The sequence below is a fragment of the Myxocyprinus asiaticus genome, chromosome 14 (genome assembly GCF_019703515.2).
Source record: "Myxocyprinus asiaticus isolate MX2 ecotype Aquarium Trade chromosome 14, UBuf_Myxa_2, whole genome shotgun sequence".
NCBI classification, from domain to species: Eukaryota; Metazoa; Chordata; class Actinopteri; order Cypriniformes; family Catostomidae; genus Myxocyprinus; species Myxocyprinus asiaticus.
The window spans coordinates 4,860,881-4,881,319 of NC_059357.1; the positions used below are offsets into that span (position 1 = coordinate 4,860,881).

At 35.8% G+C, this 20,439-nt stretch overlaps 1 protein-coding gene across 1 annotated transcript; it reads right to left on the reverse strand.

The window, feature by feature from the left end:
* Positions 1-1,208: 1,208 nt before the first annotated feature.
* On the reverse strand, positions 1,209-18,900 carry tspan34b (tetraspanin 34b). Its single transcript, XM_051716332.1, has 8 exons — positions 18,779-18,900; positions 8,097-8,175; positions 6,648-6,863; positions 4,696-4,770; positions 4,342-4,449; positions 4,005-4,130; positions 3,788-3,880; positions 1,209-1,849 (listed from the first exon to the last, which is right to left on the reverse strand). The coding sequence occupies exons 2-8, from the start codon at positions 8,151-8,153 to the stop codon at positions 1,790-1,792; spliced, it is 735 nt and encodes a 244-aa protein (XP_051572292.1). The 5' UTR covers positions 8,154-8,175; positions 18,779-18,900; the 3' UTR covers positions 1,209-1,789.
* Between the last annotated feature and the right edge of the window lie 1,539 nt (positions 18,901-20,439).

Genomic DNA, 20,439 nt, shown 5'->3' on the forward strand with positions numbered 1-20,439 from the left:
TTATTAAATCACATTTATTCTGCATTCATAATATATACACCATTTTAAGATAACTCAAATCAATTTGATGGAAATTTGTCATACAATTCAAATATTTCAAATTCGTCAATCTTATAAACAGATTGAAAACTTTTTTTAGTGTAGTAATGTTGAATTTACTGAGAGATTTGATGTGTTTTAGCACTGTCTACAGGACATTCGTTTTAAGACCTCTGCAAGCAATATACCTGTGCACCATTTTCAGGGGTTGTTCTCTTGTTTTCAAATATTTTTTCCCCCTTAGGAGAACCCCACATTGTAGCTTCAGATGATTTTGTCTCAACCAGGTTTTGTAGTCTATGTTTTGTTTATAATGTAGCTATATTAAAAAACAAAATGGATTAACGGAAGAATAACATGTTTTCTGGATCTACAGTTTAGGACAGTAAAAGTGTAATCGTGTGCCTCATTCAACGTTTTTAATGAATTAGGTTTGGGCTTAATTCAGAGCTATCAAACTTTTAAATCTTTATCCAACATTTGAATGAAGAATGAACAAAACAGTGTTATGTAGATGTTTTAAGCTCATTTTAAAGTTTTACTGCATGGGTTAGTATGGTTTCAATGCAGATACGAAGCTTAAAAGAAGCCTTGAAATTCAATAAATAATTTATTCACCCTCTGCATTGAATTCATGCCCATTAACAATATTTTATTGTTGATATTCACATGTACACACACACACACACAAAAAAAATACTTTACCCATTTTAATTTCTTAACACAGTTCTTTAACAAAATAAAGAAAACGTAATTATTCCAAAAAATAAATCAGAATTAAATTTGATGGAATTTTGTTATGAAATTGAAATTCATAAATATTAAAAATAGGCTAAAAGTTTTTTTTTTGTTTGATTTTTTTGAGTGTATAAGATCACACAATATCAAGTCTCGACAAACACTTTTGTACCAGAAATATTGATGTTGTGATTATTACAGCAGTACATGTAACTAATAGAGATTCCAGTTACAGCCCAGTATTTATATGTCCAACAGCTGTACTACTGGTAGAATAAAGAGAGTGGTATGTTTGTAGAGTCTTACTTGATGAATATAACCAAAGGCAAAATACAACAAGAAGAAAGATTGCTTTTATAATTGTAAATACACTTTCAACATCATATTATCTTATTCTGTTTAGTAAAAACTCTGTACATCCACAGGGAGGATAAGGATAAATGTTGTGTTTTATTACATAGTGAACAGGCACAATATTTAAAACAGCTCTGGTTTGTAAAAAAATGACAATAAATTACAATAAATCAGTAACATTTGTTAAAAAAAGAAATAATTATATGGTCATTGCGCATATTATGAAAAACCCACTGTGTTCATATTACAAAATATCATCTCGGGTGCTATTCGATTAAATATTTACATAATTTTATTTTTAAATGAAACATTTCTTGCATAGGCTGTAAAAAACTAGATTCAGTCAGTTACCAACAGTCCGTTCGGGAAAAATAAAAGTAAACAAAAGCACATTTTAACATGCAACATTACTTTAGTACAAATAGGGTATTTCAAAATGAATTTACATTTGCATTTCAATTTAAGACCTGTCTGAATTTACTTAAGGCTTTTTGTAGGTGCTCTTATCAAGTGCAACTTATTCAAATAGTTTGATGTATTTTAAAATGGACAGAATTTGCATTAAATCACAGTGATATGTTCTGAACGTAAAGATGATTAGCAATCTCGCCTCATCCCAGAAGAGTCATTAGGGAGATTTTCAAGGCAAAGTGAGACCTTAATCGCGTTTGGACCCTATCTTACAATACAGGGTCATGGAGACGACCATTGCTGCAAGCTGTGGAGGAGAACAGAGAAAACAGAGTTTTAATAATTTAAATTACAATATAATTATTAAAATACATAAATACCATAAAAAACAACATGAAATCAAAATTGATCCAATTTATTTTCTAAATATCCCTGGTCTTATTTTGTCCAGAATTTATCTGTGCACGTTATTCGACAGAGAAAATCGTTAGTCGTTTAAAATGTAATAATTTATGTGCCTTTAAAACAACTTTTCTTCTCTGCTGACGTAACTGAGGCCAGACGGGCGAACTCTGGTGCACTCCAATTATTCATAAATAATATTGTGTTTATAATCTTATGATAAACAGAATGTTTTTTTTTTTTTAATCTTTTGTTGTTATCCTAACTTTGTAAACATGTAATTTTGGTTCTGTTTCATTTTTATTCCACTAGGTGGCAGAAAGCACTAAAAATATATATTTTTTTCTCTATTACAGTACTGTACAAAAGTCTTAGGCACATAAGATGTTTCACAAAAGCATTTGTCTTAAGATGGTTATTTATATCTTCAGCTTTAGTGTGTCAATAGGAAATATAAATGTTCGACTCCCAAACATTACTTTTGCAAATAGAAAAGACTGGAATAGAAGAACAGGGAGCCCTGCAACAGATGTCATGGCCCCCACAAAACCCCTCACTGAACATCGAGTCAGTCTGAGATTACATGAAGAGACAGAAGCAATTGAGACAGCCTAAATAGATAGAAGAACTGTGGAGAATTCTCCAAGAAGCTTGGAACATCCTATCTGCCAACAACCAAGAAAAACTGTGTCCAGGTGTACCTAGGAGAATTGGGGCTGTTTTGAAGGCAAAGGTGGTCACACCGAATATTGATTTAGCTTTTTTATGTTTACTGGACTTTGTAAGACATTAAGTGATAAATGAAAACTATTTATGGCATTATTTCTGAAGACATCCTCACTATGCAACATTTTTCACAAGTGCCTAAAACTTTCGCACATTACTGTACATTCCATCACAATATACATGTCTGAAATGTAGGTGGTACTCTAACACATTTTAGCCCTCACAGACGCGCTCGTCCATTGACATTCAGTTTAATTTTCAGTTCAAGCACCACCCTTGTTGTTTCATTGAATATCTCAGCCTCTGAGTGGACTGGAAGCTCAATCTAAGTGTCATTAGAAAGCTAAGATCCTCCCCTTTTCGATGATATAAAATGTTTTATCCATAGTTGAAAACATTTTTTCTCCCGTCGACGGGAGACGCTGATGTAAACACAGAGAGGGTGCGCAACAACTAAACCCGTCCATGTAGCGCATGATCATTGAGTGAAAACACTCCGTTCCCCGCTCTTGCTTTTTCTGCAGTATGCAGTGCACAGTATGCAAATTTTCTGTATGCATGAAATAAACCAGAAGCAATATCACGCACGACTTATAACATCTCATTTGAATATCTCAAAATGAGTGAACTTGACTCATTTTATAGCCTTGTTAGGTTCCAAAAGGGGGTTTTCGCAGAAATGCCATGGAAGAACCATTCCATAAAAGAACCATTCTTAAAGAACAAAGAACCTTTTGTGCAATGGGAAGTTTCCATGGATGTTAACGGTTCTTTATGAAAACAAACATGCAGATAAAATATGATTGGAAGAGCTTTTACTCCCAGACATTTTTTTTTTTTTTTTTTTCAGCACAAAATTAGATTAAAAATAATAATTTAGGAAACAACAACTGGACATGATTTTCTGAATTAGACACATATAATGAGGTCATGTGACAACATTGTGGCATATATCTCTTTGAAATGTTTGCTGCATGCTGCATACTATTTCACATACTACTGATAAAAATTTAAATGAAAATAATAGGCTGTAATGGAATGGAATTCTGTGCATTTCATTCCAAACATAAAAAGAGCGCACAACTGATTAGCACAATGCCTGAAAGAAGTCCATTACCTCAAGAGCGGCGATGCCCAGTGCCACAGCTATGATGATGACTGCATTATCGTCTATCAGCTTTTTCAGTGCCCCGAAACAACCGGGCACAGTCTGAGGACACAAAAATTGTCAAAGTAAAATTCGATGGAGACCTAAGAAATAGTTATCAAAGACTATACAAGGCACAACATTTTAAGAGATGAATTCTGTATTTTCTCTCGTCTTCAAGCCTTACTGAATTAAAAGCGTTGGTCAAACTGCAGGGCGATCCACTGCAGCACTGGACTGGGTAAACCAGGTTTTTGACCACAAAAGGTGAATTTGTGAAATCGCTGTAGTTGTAGAATCCACAACACTTTAGCTAAAGGACAAATGCATAATTTTTTAGTGAAATATCCCTTTATGAGGATTTTTTAAAATCTGTTTTTATGAGAAAAAGTCACTGGGCAGGTCTCAGTGTAACAAATGCACATTTTTAATTTAATATTCGTTTAAGAATTTCAGGATTCTGTCAAATTTTGAGACCATTACTTCAAACAGTATCCCACTTTATCAAGAAAAGTGTCTCAAACCGTTGTCATGGTTGTGTTCCAGAGTCCCGTGATATCTGTATTATTCCCATAATCTTTCTTGATGTTATTCACAGCTGCATCTCCCAACCGCTGTATCAGGCTTGCTGCCTGAAATACACAAACAGAGACAGCGAATTTATTTCCATAGGTTCTTTAGGAGTGGTACACTCAAGTAATATTTGAGCATATTTTTAAGATTTACACCAAACTCCATCATTAAATTAATTTAATACTAATGTACTTTTTTTTTACTATTTTAGTTTCTTAAAGATTACTCCATTCCATTTAAAAGAACATCATTTATTTATTTTTTTATGTGTGTATGTATTAAAATGTGCATAGACTTCTCGTTACCAGAGGTTTAAAGACCAGAAGCACAATCGCTCCAGCGACTTCAGCGATGAAGACAATAAGAATAATGATGAAGAACTGAGGAGAGAGATTGGCATACAGAATGGATGAGAAAATATTTCCCCGTAGGAAAGCATATTTAATATATTATTATTGTTGTGATCTTAATAGAAATTAATTCTGTTGCTTTATGGACCTTTTTCTTGAAAAAACTCAAACAAAATAAATGTTATATTATATTTGAACTAAAATGCTAATTGATAAAATATAAAGGAATTAATATTGAATAATTTAGATTAAATATTAAATCCATGTATTAACCCTTAAGTAAACAATATATTTTAAATGTACAAAGAAGTCATTTAGTGAGAACGGAAGTTCTCTTATCTTTAGCAACAAATACTCTCATCCAGTTGACTAGAATAACTCTGCTAGACATGCCACCTTGAGCTAACTGATTTTCTTCAAAAATATATGCAGGTCAAGATACAGCTGCAAGACAAAGTATGTGCACCCTTTGGAATTACCTGCATTTATGTATAAATTTGGCTTCATCCAAATTACAGTAATGAACAAACACAATCTGTTTCAACTAATAACACACAAATTATTGTATTGTTCTTGTACATACTGTATTGAATAAACCATTCATTCACAGTGTAGGTTAGAAAACGTATGTGACCCCTAGGCTAATGACGTCAACAAAAGCTAATCAGAGTCAGGAGTTGGCAAACCTGGCATCCAATTAATGAAACGAGATTGGAGGTGTGGGTTAGAGCTACTTTGACTTATAAAAAGCACTCAAACATTTTGAGTTTACTATTCACAAGAATTATCCGCTGACGTGGACCATGCCTCGCAAAAATTAGTTCTCAGAAGACCTACACATACAACTAGAAAGGGTTACAAACTTATCTTGAAGAGTTTCGATATTCATCTGTCCACAGTTAGACAAATTGTCTATAAATGGAGATGCTTTAGTACTGTGGCTACTCTCCCTAGAAGTGGCCGTCCAGCCAAAATGACTGAAAGGGCACACCGCAGAATGCTCAGTGTGGTAAAAAAGAACCCTAGAGTGACAGATAAAGACTTGAAGGAATCAGTGGAACTGGTTGACATCTCTGTTCATGAGTCTACTATACTGAAAACATTAAACAGGCATGGTGTCCATGGCAGGATACCACGAAGGAAGCCGCTGCTTTCCAACAATACAATTGCTGCGCACCTGAAGTTTGCCAAATGCCACATGACATCATCGAGGGAAAAATGAATTCCCAAGTTTATCACAGGATAATGTCAGGGTTGCTGTGCGCCAGCTGAACTCAGTAGAAGTTGGGAGATGCAGCAGGACAACAACCCTAAAGTGGGTGTGTAAGATAAGGGAGATACAAAATACAAAATGTGCCATGTTGGGGAGCCTCCAGGAACAGGGTTGGGAACCACTGCTCTACAGAATGGCTTCAAAAAAGGAAAATCCACCTTTTGGTGTGACCCAGTCAGAGCCCAGACCGTATCCCAATAGAGATGCTGTGGAATGACCTTAATAGAGCCATTCACACCAGACATCCTAAGAATATGGCTGAGCTGAAGCAGTTCTGTAAGGAAGAATGATCCAGCTGAACGTTGTGCAGGTCTAATCCGCAGCTACCAAAAACACTTGGTTGAAGTTATTGCTGCCAAAGGAGGATCGACCAGTTATTATATTCAAGGGTTCACTTAGTTTTTCCACAGCACTGTGAATGTTTAATGGGATGTGTTCAAAAAAGACATGAAAGGTTATAATTGTTTGTGTGTTGTTAATTTAAACACATTAAAAACATGTCTATATACCTTTGACTGATGAAGATGAGATCACATTTTATGACCAATTAATGTAGAAGACAAGCTAATTCCAAAGGGTTCACATACTTTTTCTTACAACTGTATCTGTTTCCAGCCCTATCAATCTGACTTACTAGCAGCAGCATACACCTGCTCTCTCTGACCGCTCCACAGCAGCCCAGAAAGCCCAGTATGAGGAGTACAGCGCCCACTGCGATCAGGAGATATCCCACATTCAAGAGCTGCCCCAGTTCCCCCGGAGCTCCGTCTATTTTCTGCAGAAAATTCAGGACAGATCCGCTGTCCACCTTCACCCATATCCCCACACCCAAAATAGCAGCTCCAGCAAGCTACGGCGAGACAAAAAGAAATGGAATAATTTTACACATCATGTTTTGATGACATGACAACTTATTTTCTTCATATAAACATACAGAAATATAGAAATGTGCAAATGCCATTGCATTAAATCACAACATTAAATCAACTGGCATTTCTTTTAATGAAAGACTGATAGGTTTTAAAACAATAACTATAGTTTTCAAAATGAAGACAACTTTCATTTGGTCATTTTTTGGTTGTCAAATGTTAATGGAACGTGTTCATAGGTAATGTGATGAACTATACTTCATGATGAACATCAACACATCTCCTTTTTACTCACTGTTGAGTCATGTTTTTATGCTAGTTTGCAAGATTTGCATGCAACCCAGCTAAACCGTATATGAAAATAAGTACATTTGTATATTTACTTTCACTTTCATGTACAGTACTGTGCAAAAGTTTTAGGCACTTATAATAATGCCATAAATAGTTTTCATTTATCACTTAATGTCAAACAAAGTCCAGTAAACATAAAAAAGCTAAATCAATATTCGGTGTGACCACCTTTGCCTTCAAAACAGCCCCAATTCTCCTAGATACACCTGGACACAGTTTTTCTTGGTTGTTGGCAGATAGGATGTTCCAAGCTTTTGGAGATTTCACCACAGATCTTCTATCTATTTCAGCTGTCTCAATTGCTTCTGTCTCTTTATGTAATCTCAGACTGACTCGATATTCAGTGAGGGGCTTTGTGGGGGCCATGACATCTGTTGCAGGGCTCCCTGTTCTTCTATTCTAATCTTTTCTATTTTCAAAAGTATTGTTTGGGAGTTTGACATTTATATTTCCTATTGACACACTAAAGCTGAAGATAAAAAAAACCATATTAAGACAAATGCTTTTGTGAAACCGAAAAAAGTTTTAGTGCCTAAAACTTTTGCACAGTACTGTATCTGGGGAAACTGTAACATTTCCTTTAGATTTGTATTAAACAAATAAATAAAAAATAGCACTGTCTTCTAAAAGTAGGCTACTCTCCTGGAAAGAGATGAACCATATTTAAATGCCTGGCCATTCTGCATGTAGTTTACATTAATACTGTCACAGGACATGTAAGCAAGCAAGCCATAAATGACTTTGACAGAATTATTTTAAACGTAATCTACCAAAAAGCCAGGGCAAATCAGGTTAGGGGTTTTCTGTTTATTGGAATGCTGAGAAAATTTGTTCAATTGAAATAAGTTTCAAGCTTTACTTACAAAGATGATGCCATTGAAGAGAAACATCATTGCTTTCAAAAATCCAAAACAACCCATTTTAATTGGATGTTTGTGACACCTGGAAAAGATCAAATAAAACAAGAATGAACAACAAATAAGGAACAATAATAGAAAACTCTTTCCAATAATTAATCTTCTAAAAAAAAAAAATGTCTATTATTATTAGGAGACTTTTATTTTGTCTGAACTGTCACCATAAGCATTTTTGTTTTATTCCAATGACACACCCTTCAGTTAGTTAGTCTATCCCAAAACTGAAAATTCTGTAATCATTTACTCACCCTCATGTTGTTCTAAACCTGTATAAACCTGTATGAATCGCAAAACCCTTAGTCACCATTTCACATTGAATGTAAAATATATGCAATGAAAGTCAATGGTGACTAAAGCTAAAATTCAGCATAACATCTCCTTTTGGGTTTGGAACAACATGAGGGTGAGTGAATGATGACAGAATTATTCCTGCTTTTTGGATAAACTATCCCTTAATGGCTTTGCGAAACAAAGTAGACTGACCAGGAAATGCTGCAGGAACAAAAGATGGATTTGCCCTAGTAACTGATTTAACTAAAACTCTCGTTAACCCAAAAACATTGGTTTCACAGTTCAAAGAGTCTGTCACTTACAGGAAACAGAGCTTTAACAAGCTGTGCTTAAATATTATACTTAAAATATTAAACACAGTGACAGAACATGACTCACTCAAGTGCAGCTAAAATATTTGAAAGTAGTGTTTGCTCAAAGCTCAATACTAATACAGTCTAGTATTGTATACAGGGCAGCTCCTGCTGCAATAAGGTCAAGGCAGTTTTCTCTTATAGTTCTTCTATTGTAAAGGCTGTACAGTAATAAACAATGGGATTTTATGAGAAACCATTAAAGGCTCTCTAAAGAATGTGTTTAGCATTGTAGGTTATACCTGTAAGCTCATTTTTGTAGGTCATAGAATTGCATTTCCATTCTGATGTAGAATGGAAGTACTGGTCAAACCTTTTGGGAACTCCAGTTTATTGTATTTTTCTGGCTTAATCTATAACCCTTTCAATAATTTAAATGACATATCTTGTGTACTCACCTTGTATGCAATATAATACGCACACATATGCCACACTGGAATTCTTTTGAAGGTCAACCCAATGTTTAATAGTGTTTAGAATAGACCAAAGGACCTGAGCTAATATTTAAAGAGTTGGGTTTTGAAGAGAACAAAAACAGGGTGCAAAAATCTTCTTTTCCTTTTCCATAGTGTCATAACTAGAGCGTTAACGTATGCAATTAATTAACAAAGTTTAATGTGTTAATTTTTCTTAATCATGATTAACACAATTACTGTTAATACAGCGTAAACCAGCATGAATACTTGTTGGAAGGACTAAATTTTTGTGATGTGTCCGTTCAGAGTCATTACACTGACACACACCACAAACACACAACAGTGATTCAGTGTCAGTGATAAAGTGATAGGGAAAAAAGAAGCTCTTTACGCTATTTGTTGTACAAAACAAGCCTAGATGGAACTTGTGACAGAAATCAAGTATTTTCTGACATAAGTAAGGTGCATTTTAACTACCACAGAAGCACGCCAGGTTTTAACTATCACCAAAACTCAGAATAAGACGTTTTTGTCTGCAAGCGCTTTTCACGCTGAGTTCAAAGCGCAGCTTGACACCCTGATGTGAATCATGAACGCAGCTTCACGATTGCTGTACTATTGTGGATGATGAGAGTTTAAACAATTTAATTCCCATTGCAATGAATATGCAGCCTATGGGGGGGACTAGTTCTTTCAATTGGTCAAACTCCCTCTTAGACTTTGGGAAATGTTTAATGTTACTTGAATTGGTGCTATTTTAGTGCATTTCTATCTTTATACTGTGGAAGGCTTTATTTGGAGAATGGTAATGATGCATTATATTGATACATATTGTTCTGTTTTCTTTCCTAAGAAGGAAATAAATGCATTTTGACTGGGAAAGAAGTATATTTAGAGTCAAATTTCAGCACTTTGAAAATCTGCGATTAACTACAAAAACATATGTGATTAATTGTGGATAAAATATCTAATCGACCGACAGTCCTAGCCTTAGATTCTTGGGGAAGTCCTGTGGCAGTTTAATTGTTCATGTGGAAATGGCCTGAGGGTAAAAACTGTTCTTGTGCCTGGATGTCCTGGCGCTCAGTGCTCTGTAGCGCTGGCCAGTAATAATAATATGACATTATTATTATTATTAATAATAATAATAAAAATAATAATTTTTATTTGGACCTTTAAAAACTTAAGTACAATTTATGCAATAATGCAATTTTTATTTATATAATATTTGTAATTAATCTATATATAATTTTATGAAAAAAATATTTTCTTTTTACTATTATAACTGCTTAAATGTAAATGTCACGCTAAGTAGAAACTTTCCTAATTAACATTCTCTTTGATGTCTGTATTGTATGTTGTTTAGGTTGCGAAAACAATTACTGATATATTGTGACATGGTAAGGGGATTTCACAAGACCATTTCCTTAAAACACAATCTAAAATCAGAGAGAACACTGTGCACCTGTAAAGAAGGGTGCGACTGTAAAGGACTGTAATTTGATCTCCTTTGAACACAAATAATGTCATTTTATGAGCTATACTTCTGCTTTTGACTTAATGTCCACCAATGTGACAATATACATGTGTTGTCAGGTGACTTTAGAACAGGTTTTATGGAACTGTAAATAGGTATTGATTGCATGTGACCCAAACATACTTAAGCCATCAGTGAAAAGGCCTTTCATTACCTTGACTTAAACGGACAGTTTACCCAAAAATGTAAAGTGGTTAAAAAGGTTTAAAAAATGTTTTAAATTATTTATTTTTTTTCACATCAATCTACAATTCATACTCCGTAATGACAAAGCAAAAAACAGATTTTAGATAACGCTGCAAATCACATTGACATAAGTATTCAGATCCTTAACTCATTACTTAGTTGAAGCACCTTTGGCAGCGATTACAGCCTCAAGTCTTATGATGCGACAAGCTTTGCACACCAGGATTTGGGGATTTTGTGCCATTCTTCTCTGCAGATCCTCTCAAGCACTGTCAGGTTGGATGGGGACCGTCAGTGGACAGCCATTTTCAGGTCTCTCCAGAGATGTTCGATTGGGTTCATTGGCTCTGGCTGGGCCACTCAAGGACATTCACAGAGTTGTCCCTAAGACGCTCTTGTGCTGTCTTGGCTGTGTGCTTGGGGTCATTGTCCTGTTGGAAGGTGAACCTTCGGCCCAGTCTGAGGTCCTGAGCGCTCTGGACCAGGTTTTCATTAAGAATATCTCTGTATTTTTCTGCGTTCAGCTTTCCATCAACCCACCATGCTTCACTGTTGGTATGGTATTGCGCAGGTGATGAGTGGTGCCTGGTTTCCTCCAGACATGACACTTGGAATTGAGGCCAAACAGTCCAATCTTCATTTCATCAGACCAGAGAATCTTGTTTCTCACAGTCTGAGAGTCCTTTAGGTGCTTTTTTATGTGTCTTGCACTGAGGAGAAGCTTCCATCTGGCCACTCTGACATAAAGCCCAGATTGGTGGAGTGTTGCAGTGATGGTTGTCCTACTGCAAGTTTCTTCCATCTCCACACATGATCTCTGGAGCTCAATCAGAGTGACCATCGGGTTCTTGTTCACCTCTCTAACCAAGGCCCTTCTCCCCCGATTGCTCAATTTGGCTGGGCGGTCAGCTCTAGGAAGAGTCCTGGTTGTTCCAATCTTCTTCCATTTAAGAATTATGGAGGCCATTGTGCTCTTGGGAACCTTCAATGCAGCCAAAAATGTTGTAGCCTTCCCCAGATCTATGCCTCGACACAATCCTGTCTCTGAGCTCTGCAGGCAGTTCCTTTGATCTCATGGCTTGGTTGTTGCTCTGATATGCATTTTCAGCTGTGAGACCTTATATGGACAGGTATGAGCCTTTCCAAATCATGTCCAATCAATTGAATTTGCCACAGGTGGACTCCAATCAAAGTGTAGAAACATCTCAAAGATGATCCAGAGAAATGGGATGCACCCGAGCTAAATTTAAATTGTCATAGCAAAGAGTCTGAATACTTATGTCAATGTGATATTTCAGTTTTTTCTTTTTAATAAATTTGCAGTTACCAAAAAAGTTTTTTGCTTTGTCATTATGGGGTATGGAGTGTTGATTGATGTGAAAATAAATATTTAAAGCATTTTAGCTTAAGGCTGAAACATAACAAAATGTAAAAAAATTAAGGGGTCTGAATGCACTGTATATACACAGTATAAAATAATATTTTGCATGAGGAAAATGAAGCTTTTTGCATTGTGTCTATTTTCAGGACCCTTTTTACCCGTTCTCGTCCTAATGTTTGTTCTCATCCTAATGTTTTATTTTTTAGGGTTAGGGTACCACAGGGTTATTGTATTATAGTAAAAAACAGTGATTGTTTAATATAAATCAGCTAAAATGTAGAAATGTAGAAATACTTTACGATTTAAATAACCTATTTGAGAGGTTTCCAGAGAATCACCCATAGACTATCCAACAGACCACATTGTTAGGTCTGAGTTTGTACAGGGTTTGTGACTTGTTTGCATCATGGTGACAAATCACCGCTCAACGCTAGTGTGAAGCACCTTTTTAGCGCAGGTCAGTAGCAATGGGGTATGTTGAAATAGTTTGAACTCTGAGCGCCATGTACAATGATTGACAGAAGCACAACGCAGCACTGAGGCAGATGCTAAAGTTGACGCTTCACTCAATAGAGTTCAATGTATTCACCAATTCATGTGGAAGCCCCTTTCAGGGTGTATTCTTTGTTTGTCCATAGTTACAGCACTATCACAGACCACCAAAGGTCTGGCTACACAATGCTAGCCTATAGGTAGATTAGTGGTAGATAAAAATTTGAAACCATCAGTAGAGGACTATTGGTGCAAAACATTTCACAATAACAGACTGAGTTATTTTCCAATTTGCTGAGCATGCTGACTCTAGAGTCCTTTGGGCTTGCACACGCAAAACTTGTTGTCTTGATGCTACGGTGTTGTGAGTTGTTGTTAGCGCTTTGCTATGAGATTGCTAATGTGTTCTGAATTACTCTTTTGTGTGTTGCTAGGGTGGTCTGGATGGTTGTTAGGTACAACCCCAATTCCGAAAAAGTTGGGACAGTATGAAAAATGCTAATAAAAACAAAAAGAGATGATTTGTAAATTATATTCACCCTTTTCTATATTGAAAGCACAACAACTACACATTATGTGATGTTTTTCCTTGTGAATTTAATTGTTTTTGAAAATGTACAGTAACTTAAAATCAGATGATTGCAACACGCTCCAAAAAAGTTGGGTCATTCGAGTGTTTACCACTGTGTAACATCACCATTTCTTCTAATAACACTTATTAAGCATTTAGGCACTGAAGACACAAGTTTGTTAAGTTTAGAAAGTGGAATTTTCTCCCATTCATCCATTATGTAAGTCTTTAGCTGCATAATTGTACAGGGTCTTCATTGCTGTATGGTGTGCTTCATAATGCGCCACACATTCTCAATTGGAGATGGTCAGGACTTCAGGCAGGCCAATCTAGCACCCGCACTCTCCGCTTCACAGCCATGCACTTGTAATCCGGGCAGTATGTGGTTTGAAGTTGTCCTGTTGGAAAATGCAGGGATGTCCCTGGAAAAGACAGTGCTGGATGACAGTATATGTTGCTCCAAACTTTTTACATATCTGTCTGCATTCATGGTGTTCTCACAGATGTGCAAGTTACCCATGCCATGGGCACCGACACACCCCTGACCCATACGGACACTGGCTTTTGGACCTGATGCTGATAACAGCTTGGATGGCCCTTTTCCTCTTTGGCCCGGAAAACACAACAGCTTTGTTTTTCAAAAACTATTTGAAATGTGGACTCTTCAGACCAAAAAAAAATAAAATAAAAAAACACAGTTCCACTGTTCAACTTTCCATCTAAGATGATACCGAGCCCAGAGAAGTTGGCAGAGCTTCTGGACAGTGTTGATGTATGGCTTCTCCTTTACTTAGTAAAGTCTTAACTTGCATCTGTGGATGCAGTGGTGAGTGGTGTTGACTAACAAAGGTTTACTAAAGTTATCCCAAGCCCATGTTCATGATATCCATTACAGATGAATGATGTTTTTTAAGTCAGTGACGTCTGAGGGATCAGAGATTACACACATTCAGAAGTGGTTTTCATTTTGCCCTTTACGCACTGAGATTTGACCATATTCCTTGAATCTTTTAAATATATTGTGCACTGTAGAGGGTGAAATGCCCCAAATCCTTCCAATTTGTCTTTGGGGAACATTGTTCTCAAAGTGCTGGATTATTTGCTGAAGAATCTGTTGCCAAGTTGACAAGTCTCGAACGATCCTTGCTCTTGAAGGTCTAGGACGTTTTTGTAGGCTCCTTATATACTATGACACGATTGCCTCACCTGTTTAACATCTCCTGTTTCCCATTGCCTTGTTATTTAAACTCGTCAAATTTTTATTCGTCTTAAATTGCCCCTGTCTCAACTTTGAGCGTGTTGCAATCATCTGATTTGAAATTACTGTACATTTACAAAAAACAATAAAATTCACAAGGAAAAACATCATATAATGTGTAGTTGTAATGCTTTCAATATATCAAAGGGTGAACAATTTACAAGTCACTCATTTTTGTTTTTCTTAGCATTTTTCATACTGTCCCAACTTTGGGGTTTGGGGTTGTAGTTGATTACTGGGACAAGTCAAAAGAGCCCACCCCAAAGAATGATATGGCTTGGGTTCCAGTGTAAATCTATGGGATTTTGTCACCTGTTTCATCATCAGGCGAAAATTGGAAATCCAATCACGAAAATTGGAGATATCATTTATGTCTGTAGCACAAACAGTGTGGGAGTGTTACGTGCGCATGTTTGTTCAAATCACTAACCCCAAGTATGACCAATAGTAATAGTGATGATGAATATATATTTGATAATAATTACAAATGTTAGAAAAGACATTGTGATGCTTTTTTTTTTATGAAAGTTTCCAGAACAAATTCAGATCAAATCAGTGTTTTTAACAACGGAAGGTCAAAAGCCAGGTCAATGTTTAGCAGCCTCCTGATGTGTCACATAATGTCGTCATGGTTACAGGAAAGCCATAATCTAAGAACCCTTCACAGCTAAAACTAAAACCATTTTGTCTCAATTGTTTTTGTCTATGCTCACCTCCAAAACACGCACGCACACACAAACACACACACGCACACACGCACACACACACACACACACATTCTACCAAAATCAACAGCTTGTTTTCTAATTTGAGGATGTTAGCCTCAAAGATGCAATGAAAGTGAATTGTGACTAAGGTTAACATTCTGCCTGACATCTCCTTTTGTGTTCCACGGAAGAAAAAATGTAATACGGTTTTGAAACAACACGAGAAAGAATTTACTGTATCCCTTTTAAGTCTTTAAACTATTATTGCGTCACATATAATCAATAGTGATGTAAAGAATAAACAAACACGTTAAGAAATGATGCGTTAGCCTCATGCAAATATAAGTCAATGTATTCAATAGATCTGTGAGGTATGGATAGCCTGTGGCATTGATGAGTGTGCTTGCTTTTCTGACAGGAAAATCATTCATTGGAGTGTGTTAATGTTTACTCTTTGTGTTCTGCTCGATTAATCTGTTTTTCGGATCTTCTAAAACTCAATACTCAGCTAACATATCCAGTTTGCCAGTTTTGTCATTGTTTTGGAGGTTAGTCACAGATATTAGAGCAAGTCAAAAGTGTTCATGAAAAACATAAAGGGGTACAATACTTTGACAGCATTTATTAACCTTGGTTTAAGTATTGTTCATTGTTAGTTCCTGTTAACTGCTGTGTTAACTAAAATTAACGTATACAACCTTAGTGTAAAATGTCACAGAGTCTTTTGACTTGCAGGAACACATGCAACTTTCAATAGTTTTTGAAATAAGGTATACAGTACGCAAAATATCAGTGATCATATTGGTATAGGCCAATGTTGGTGTATTTTTTAATGGGTCAAAATGGACCGATATTGGAAGCAGGTAACATAACAGGCTTATTTATTCCAAATTCAACCAGTATACTCCTTTTCTATGCCAGGTTACCAAAGAATTAAAGTTAAAATTCAAGTTATTTATCTTATAGACAGACAAAATAGTTTTGATTTATAATTCCAGCTGTTGGTATATTGTCCAGAATTTCGGTAATGCTGCATCCTTATTTAACAGTCTAAAAGTTCAGTACCTAAAGATATGTTGCTAATGTCTCCTGATTGTCCAAGTGAAAAAATATTGATTTTCCTTACAAAAAAGTACCATGGTGTTACCACGGAAACACCATTAACTTTTTAAACACTACCATATTTTGAAGTACCTTGGAGTACTTTGGTATATTAATATGTTAATAATTCAGTATCATAGTATATTCTCCTGTATTAAAGTACATTATTGTATGTTATCATATCATAGTACCATGGTATTTCATGGTATTCTTTGAAGTACCTTGAAATACCATGTATATATGAATATGGTTACCATGCATTACCATGGTATGTGAAGTTAAATATATATAAATATATATATATATATAGAGAGAGAGAGAGAGAGAGAGAGAGAGAGAGAGAGAGAGAGAGAGAGAGAGAGAGCGAGCTCTGGAAAAAATTAAGAAACCACTGCAAAATTATCAGTTTCTCTGGATTTACTATTTATAGGTATGTGTTTGAGTAAAATGAACATTTTTATTTTTTTTTCTATAAAGTACTGACAACATTTCTCCCAAACTCCAAATAAAAATATTGTCATTTAGAGCATTTATTTGCAGAAAATGACAACTGGTCAAAATAACCAAGAAGATGCAATGTTTTCAGACCTCAAATAATGCAAAGAAAACCAGTTCATATTCATTTTTAAACAGCACAATACTAATGTTTTAACTTTAAATGGCTTTGTTTGATGGCTTGTTGCCATCCATCTTCCTCTTGATCACATTCCAGAGGTTTTCAATGGGGTTCAGGTCTGGAGATTGGGTTGGCCATGACAGGGTCTTGATCCAGTGGTCCTCCATCCACACCTTGATTGACCTGACTGTGTGGCATGGAGAATTGTCCTGCTGGAAAAACCAATCCTCAGAGTTGGGGAACATGGTCAGAGCAGAAGGAATCAAGTTTTCTTCCAGGATAACCTTGTACATGGCTTGATTCATGCGTCCTTCACAAAGACGAATCTGCCCGATTCAAGCCTTGCTGAAGCACCCCCAGATCATCACCGATCCTCCACCTGGTCGTCTAATGGTTAGACAGAGACCTGGACAGGCCTTCAAGCCACAGTGTCTCACACCCACTGTGAAATTTGGTGGAGGATCAGTGATGATGGCCACAAGCCATCAAACAAAGCAGAGCTGCTTGAATTTTTGCACCAGGAGTGGCATAAAGTCACCCAACAGCAATGTGAAAGACTGGTACAGAGCATGCCAAGACACATGAAAGCTGTGATTGAAAATCAGGGTTATTCCACCAAATATTGATTTCTGAACTCTAAGTTAAAACATTAGTATTGTGTTGTTTAAAAATAAATATGAACTTGTTTCCTTTACGTTATTTGAGGTCTGAAAAAGTCATATTTTTTGTTATTTTGACCAGTTGTCATTTTCTGCAAATAAATGCTCTAAATGACAATATTTTTATTTGGAATTTGGGAGAAATTTTGTCGTACTTTATAGAATAAAACAAAAATGTTCATTTTACTCAAACACATACCTATAAATAGTAAATCCAGAGAAAAATCATTTTGCAGTGGTCTCTTAATTTTTTTCCAGAGCTGTATATATATATGTGTACACACACACTGTATATACCATTGTATTACCACCATGGTACCGCCACAGTACTTCTTTTGTACAGGCTAGAATTTGTCTGTACTCTCTGGAGATAAAACCAACAGATTTGTTTTAGACATCTAGCAGAGGTCTGTAAGTTTCAGCAGCAATGACAAACAATAGCAGACATTCTCCTATTTTAAATGTGGACAATACCAAGTCTTAATCAGACTGTCAAGAGTTGTTAATTACAACCACATTCACTCTCAACCTCACAAAACAATGACTAAGGACAAGTGTGAAAGCCCCATCAAAACAACAGCAAAGGTCTGTCTCATGGGATCTCATTCCAAATGGACATAACACAATCACGAAGCTGTGAATATCACAGGAACACAAACACACCATACAAGCTACCACAGAACACCTTAAGAAATGTTCTAAATTTTCATTAACTGTGATCTTGCATGAACAGTTTATTATGTTCACAACAGAGACTCAAGAGCCAAAATGCCCTTATATTTTGTTATATTCTGTTCTAGGCCTTTCTAGTTATACAGACATTACATACTTAAACTCATCCTCATTGAAAAAAAAAAAAGCCCTGCAAAATGAACACAAGGTAAATATTGCCTTTTAATAAAAATAAATTATAATAAAAAAGAAAAATTAGCATTGATGTGTGCAACAGTTAAAGGGCCAGTTAAAGGAAGATATAATTCTGTAGTAAGCATTTATATTATTTTTTTAACAATTTCTTCACAATTGTTCCAAAGAAGCTTTACAAAGCAAACTTTCTTACCTTAGTTGAGAGTAGAATCTGTTAATCCCTGAGTAAACACTGATGGTCAGATCAGTGAAGAGTGTTTATGTCTGCTTCTTGTTTTTCTCTCTGTTGGTCTCTGTAAAAGCAAGCTGGTTTTGCACAGAGGGAGGGAGATGAGTGGATAGAGGAGGGATGGAGGCAACAGGTGGGAGTGATATACTACTCCCCCTTTCCCTCTCTCTCTGGTGTTGGAGAAATTTGTTCTCCAGAGAGTGAGAGAGTGGGTGGAATGCATCTGTAGTCACAGAGACAGTTAAGTCTCATTAAATCGCTCAGGTTAACTCCTTAGAGGTAACTGAACAACACAACTAGGTGTGTCAATTTAAAATCCCGGTACTAGAGGAACATATATTACATATATTCGTATGTAAGGATATGTGTAACTATGTGTACATAAAACTGATATTTATTCATGCACTAATGTTTTATTGTGCACAGGAGTGTAAATATGCATTTAGAGAGAAGAGGAAATTATGTCTGTGACATGATATGAATGGAACAAAGGACTCTCTCAAACAATAATGACAATGTCACAATGCTGCCTGATCCCTAGACAAATTTCAACACAATAGAATGTCAGGGAACATGAATCCACAAAGTACGTCAATGGAATAGATTCGGTGGAAGGGCTATGCATTTTCAAAGAACTTACTAATTAAATTTTGTAAGAAAATTTAAGAAAAAGACAAAAGAAGAAATTTGAAAGAAATTGTACAAATTCCAATGAAAAGTTGAGAGGTTTAAGATTTCCATTGATCCCGGATGAGCTCCCAATTATGTTGCGGCCTCACCCTAGATGAAATCCTAACAAAAGCAACCACTAGCTCAGAAGAAAGATTGGAAGAACGTTCGACAGCAAAAGTTTGAAAGAAATTTTGAACATTCCATTGAGAGTTCGAAAGGAAGTTTGAAAAAAAGAAACGTTTAAAAGTTTGAAATCCCGGACAAGCCCCTAATTGTGTTGCAACCTCACCTTAGACAGGGTTCTAACAAAAGTAACCTCAAAAGTTTGAAAAAAATGTTTGATCATTCCAATGCAAGTTTGAAATCTCAGACAAGCCCCCAATTATGTTGCAGCCTCACCTTAGAAGGGGTTCTAACAAAAGCAACCTCGAAAGTTCAAAAGAAAGTTGGAATGATCCAATGAAAAGTTTTAGCATTCCAATAAAAGTTTTAAATCCTGGACAAACCCCTAATTATGTTGTGGCCTCATCCTAGGCAGGGTTGTAACATATGCAACCCCAAAAGTTCAAAAGAATGTTTGAAAGAATGTTCAAAAGCAATAAAGTTAGAAAGTTAGAATATTCCATTGAGAAGTTTGAGCATTCCAATGAAAGTACAAAATCCCGGACAAGCCCCCAATTATGTCGTGGCCTCAACCTAGATAGGGTTGTAACAATAGCAACCTCGAAAGTTCCAAAGAAAATTTGAAATTATGTTCAAAGCAAGATCAAAAGAAACGTAATAACTTTTTCAAAGAAAAACATTGAAGTTCAAACATGCTTTTCAAAAGAATGTTTGGAAAAAAAGTTTAAAAGTTTGAAAGTTTAAAAGAAAGCAACCCCAAATACATTTTTACAAATTAAATTTCAAGAGATAAAAAGATAGCTTAATAGTTTGGAAAAAAGCTTCAACAT